Source organism: Pinus tabuliformis, chromosome 2_1 (assembly GCF_031772625.1).
Source record: "Pinus tabuliformis cultivar Carrire ecotype Pingquan chromosome 2_1, CPIR1, whole genome shotgun sequence".
Classification (NCBI taxonomy): Eukaryota; Viridiplantae; Streptophyta; class Pinopsida; order Pinales; family Pinaceae; genus Pinus; species Pinus tabuliformis.
The window spans coordinates 811,599,203-811,604,125 of NC_142299.1; the positions used below are offsets into that span (position 1 = coordinate 811,599,203).

Genomic DNA, 4,923 nt, shown 5'->3' on the forward strand with positions numbered 1-4,923 from the left:
TTGTGCCATCTCTGCAATGGTAGAAATACAAAGTTTGCTAGGCTTGTGCCATCATAGTGCTAGAATTTTGGTTGGAGATTTCATAAATTCCCATGTTGGAAATTGATCTCAACACCAATTAATTAATCACAAAATTATAAACATTATAAAATTTAGAGAACTCAATTTGGGTAATGAAATTCACTCTCATATCAATTGTTGACTTTAATATCTAATAAATGGAGTTTTTAAGTGAGACTTTTTGGAGTTTCTAGTAGATTTATGGCCCAAATCTGGTGAAAAAACTATGGTCAAATCTGAATTTGCTTTGTTTAAACTAGTTTTTTAAGTGCATATATGGATTCAACACCCTAAAAAACCCCTAGGGTAATTCGATTGTGTAAAGTTCACCCACCAAACTTGTGATTTCAATGAATCCTTTTCTAGACAAATTAGATCAGAAAATAAACTAAAAAACTTTCAAAACGTGGCATACAACTCACTAATAAACACATAGGAATATATATTTGAAGTAAGAAATACTAGAATCAATTCTTTTTGCTAATTATATTTACACTTATTTTAGAATGGAGTTTTTAGAACTCTAATATAATTATCCTGGATGGTAGAGATTTAACTTTATTAAAATGAAATATTTTTAGTAGTAGTCAGGATAAAGGATTGAGATATATATCAAAAAGGTAGTTATGTCTTTTTCAATTTAATTAAAAAAATGGTTATGAAATTAAATTAAAATAAAATATATATAAAATATTTTTACTATGAAATGAGTTATGGTTTTCTTGGGCATGTGGTATTGATAATCTATAGTATTAGCCTATGGTATCATAACAAAGCCTATTTACAAGTTAGAATCTCCATAGTAAAGTGGGGTGAATCTCCATGGTAATGTGGGGTGAATTTAATTTTTTTATAACTTTATCTAATCTTGACATTGTGAGATGTGTCTTGGTGCTTACCAACCATTTGATTTATATGGTTGCATTAGCAACTGGCACAACCATTTAATTAAAATGGCTGATAAACATCAATCCATGATCAGTATCAAAACATTTGCTTCATAATAGGTTGTTAAAATTAAAAAAAATCATTTAAATTTAAAAATAATAATAATAATTTTATTTCAAATTATTATTATTGTTATTAAAAAATAATATGTAAGTTAGAAATATACACATTTAAAAAAATAGGTAACAAGATTCTTAAGTATGTATATTCATTTCCATTGGTTTTGTTACAATACCATTGGCTAATACCATGACTTATCAATACCACACGGGTAGAAAAACATAACTTAGTTACTATGATGCTTGTTCATATGCCATTTTTTTATTTAATCAATTTAATTAAAAGGGAAAAAAAGAGCCTAATTACTTTGGAGATAAATTTCAATTTCAATATTTGATTTGAGAATATTACTAGGAATATTTTAAAATATTCTATGGAGATAAATTCTGTGCTATCCACCTAATAATTATTGATAATTAAATCATATTATAAAAAACACACTTATTAAAATAATTAAACCATTTTTATGTGTGTATTTATTGTACAATTAGTAACTATAACAACTCTATTATAATTATATTTTTAACTAAACTAAATTCACAACTATCTTCACAATTATTTCTCCATAAATCTCTTAACCCATATTTATCTTTAACATCTCTTATTTAGTTTAATTTAGTTTATTCCATCTTTTAAAATTATTTAACTTAGTCTTTATCTTTAACATCTCTAATTTAGAAAACAGTCTTCTGGATTAATCACATTGTAAGGATTGGGTCCACGTTTCAAACCAACTAATGTGGTTCATCCTTAGGACAAGGTGAGAAAGCAATCGATCTGAGAAAATAAATAACATGGATGCATCATTGTTCAGTGTTAGCCGTTCACAATTAACCATTAGTGAAATAAAATTATTTAATTGGAAACTAGCTGTTATATAATAATTAATTATTTATTATTGAAATTGTCGCAATTTATTAATTAAATAATAATATAATATAATAAAAAATAGAAACAAGGATTGATCTAATAAATATGAATTAGGAAAAAAACTAGCTTTTATCACGATGTAATAAATAATAATATTAATTTATATAGTAATAATATTTGGTTAAAAGATTAATGGTTATGAAATTCTATAGTTTAATTTAGTTTACTCAATCTTTTAAAATTATTTAACCTAATTACTTTTGTTTAATCCCTAATTCTTAGTCAAATCATTTAAAATTAGTTTACCAAATTACAAATAATCATATATAAAATCATATATTACAGCTAGGAAATGATCCTTTTACAAATCAAATCTATAAAATTATAATGCAAAAAAAAATACAAAACATACAAATTTTAAAAACAATAAAAATTTAAAAATTCTTCGTATTTCGTCCGTGACCTCGACTAACCAAAAGTCTAACTCTCTCGAACAAATCAAATGGAGCACATGGATCACCTGCTCGCTCGTGATAAAGACCAAACAATTTCATTTCCATCTATCCCACCAATCATTTCATTTCCAGTCACGGGTCACGCCCCACGCTTATTTTCCATTAATAAAACCGATAATCCTCCTGCGCATTTAACATGCCGCTAAAATCGCGCTCGATTGTTACTTCCAATTTATATAATTGAGAATGTTGCTTTATGTGAACAACTTTCAAGATTTCGAAATGGTTGTGGCGTTATTCAACCATACTTGTGGAGTGGACAGCAGATCACTAGAATGGATTTTGCTTCGACAGGAAAATAAAAAATCTCCACTTAGCTCCACATGCAGAATGTACAGCTGTATTTTGTTAGGCACTTTCTTCTGCTCACCTAATCCACGATCTGCCTGTCATTTATTTATTTTCTTATTCGCCACGGATTATGAGAATTGCCTTCATTTATTCGGCGCCTGGACTGATCTCCATCTCCTGAAATAACCTAGCTTGAAGGAAAGGCATATTGCAGTGGAAATTCTCTGGATTTATCGGAATAATTGAATTTGAAACAATGTCGGCAACTACATCTGTTGATCTGAAGTTTCTGGGCGTTCATAACGCGTCTGTGGCAAAAAACAGTAATAGTTTGGAATTCGGCTCTGAAAAACAGCTACAAAAGCTGAAATGTATGGTTTCCTTTGCGAACTCCTTGAATTTGTCTCGCACTTTTGTTTTCAGATTCGCCTGTGATATCGGCTCTCTATGCAGCACAAACTTGTTTTCTGTTCTTGCTTCGATATAATGTTTTCGCTGATTTTGTCTCTGTATTTGATGAATGCAACAGTCATGCAAGACCTGTCGCGGATAAAACCGCAGATGATTCAAAAGGCGCTTTCGTCGATCGGGATTTCAGAGTACACGAATGTCAATTTAACTCATGTCAATCTTCAGGCCGAGGGCTTTAACGGAAGATCTGAGTCATCAAGTCACACTGAAATGTTGAACTTGTTTCCCATAAGCACCGGCACCGGTTCCAGTTTTGGTTCAAAACCTAGTGTTACAGAAAATAAAATAACCTTGCCTTTGGCAATTGGCCAAAATGACCCGGATTCGAGGTATTTTCGTGTCCAAATATTGGCCATTTAATGTCTTTCGGAATTCTTTAAAGCTGAGCGAGCTTCAATGTTGGATAGGTCTAACTTTGTGTATTTTCACTATTTACAGTAGATCTGTTTCGGCAAAAGCTCTAGGGCAACAGGCCACAGCTCCACTCTCTATTTTTTATAACGGAGCGGTAAATGTTTACGATGTGCCGGCTGAGAAGGTAATAATTTGATCTGAGCAACAAATTTATTGCAATCAACAGCAAATTTATGTAATTTTTTCATAAAATGTTTGAATCTTTAGTCCTTTCTGCTTTATCTTGTTTCTGACGGTGTAGTTCTGCCATTTTCTTGGCAGGCTGAAGAAATTATGAGGCTTTGCAGTGCCAATAGCTCGAGCAATACAAGAACATCCACAATTTCCGGCAGTAAAATCGAACAGATTTCGAAACCGCTGTCTTCCAACCCTGGATCGAACTCTGTCAATGAAATTCAAGCTCAAAGACCGTCAGTAGGTAAGATGCCATTCGCACATATTTGATAATGAAGATTAATGGCTAGATTTAATGTGAAAAGCTTGAAACGGGCTCGGTTTTTAACATAGTTTATTTATTGCGATTTCAGGCCTGGAAATAGTGAGGAAATTATCTCTGCAACGCTTTCTCCAAAAGCGGACGGAGAGGTACCTAATCATACTCTAAATCATCTAAAATATTATTATTCCTGTCTTTAAGTTTGAATAGTTTATTTAACAAATGATTAGGGTAAATTTAAAAGACTGAATAAACAAACGTGTAATAACTTGATCAAAGTTTTCTTTTTTGAGAGTACAGATTCAACAGCGTGGCTCCTTACACCAAGATGACGACCGCGCCATTACCAGCTAAGGCAGAGGAGGAATCAGATAACCAGATCACGCTCACTTTGGCTTGTTCATCACAAAATTTTTAAACGTCCGGTCAATGCTAATGTCGCATAACGTGACAATGCTGTATTTTACTTTCAACCGGACTGCTTTTATCGACTTTCAACTGACTGCGAGGGAAGCTTCAAGGAAGTTGCAACCGACGCGTTTTCTGCATCGGCGATCCCGAGTACACCGTGATAAGGCAACTCACTGTCCCTACTACCTAGTTTTGTCTCCACTCATTGAAAGAGTTGGGTACTCCGTCCCATGAAAGTGTGCAGCAACTTTTTAATGGTGATCTTCATTGACAGCATCAATTGGTAAAATAAAAACCACTTAATTATTAATTTATTACTAGAGCATGACACGTGTAATCTATTGGTTTTTTATACCAGATAAAATTGGAAAGCTATTGTTTATGATTTTTCATATCTTATAACTTGTATGTTTTATGTTTTAAAGAAATATCTGAAAATCGATGCAA

The 4,923-nt window shown here is 31.9% G+C and overlaps 1 protein-coding gene across 2 annotated transcripts; it reads left to right on the top strand.

Annotated features, from left to right (window-relative positions):
• The first annotated feature begins 2,637 nt into the window (after positions 1–2,637).
• Positions 2,638–4,499, top strand: LOC149203067 (protein TIFY 10a-like). 2 transcript variants are annotated; one of them, XM_089400094.1, is made up of 6 exons: positions 2,638–3,115; positions 3,274–3,544; positions 3,657–3,753; positions 3,891–4,047; positions 4,157–4,214; positions 4,366–4,499. In XM_089400094.1, the coding sequence occupies exons 1-6, from the start codon at positions 3,001–3,003 to the stop codon at positions 4,481–4,483; spliced, it is 816 nt and encodes a 271-aa protein (XP_089256220.1). In that variant the 5' UTR covers positions 2,638–3,000; the 3' UTR covers positions 4,484–4,499. The 2 variants fall into 2 exon arrangements, with proteins under 2 accessions (XP_089256220.1, XP_089256219.1); XM_089400093.1 differs by having other exon boundaries at positions 2,640–3,115; positions 3,654–3,753.
• The last annotated feature ends 424 nt before the right edge of the window (positions 4,500–4,923 follow it).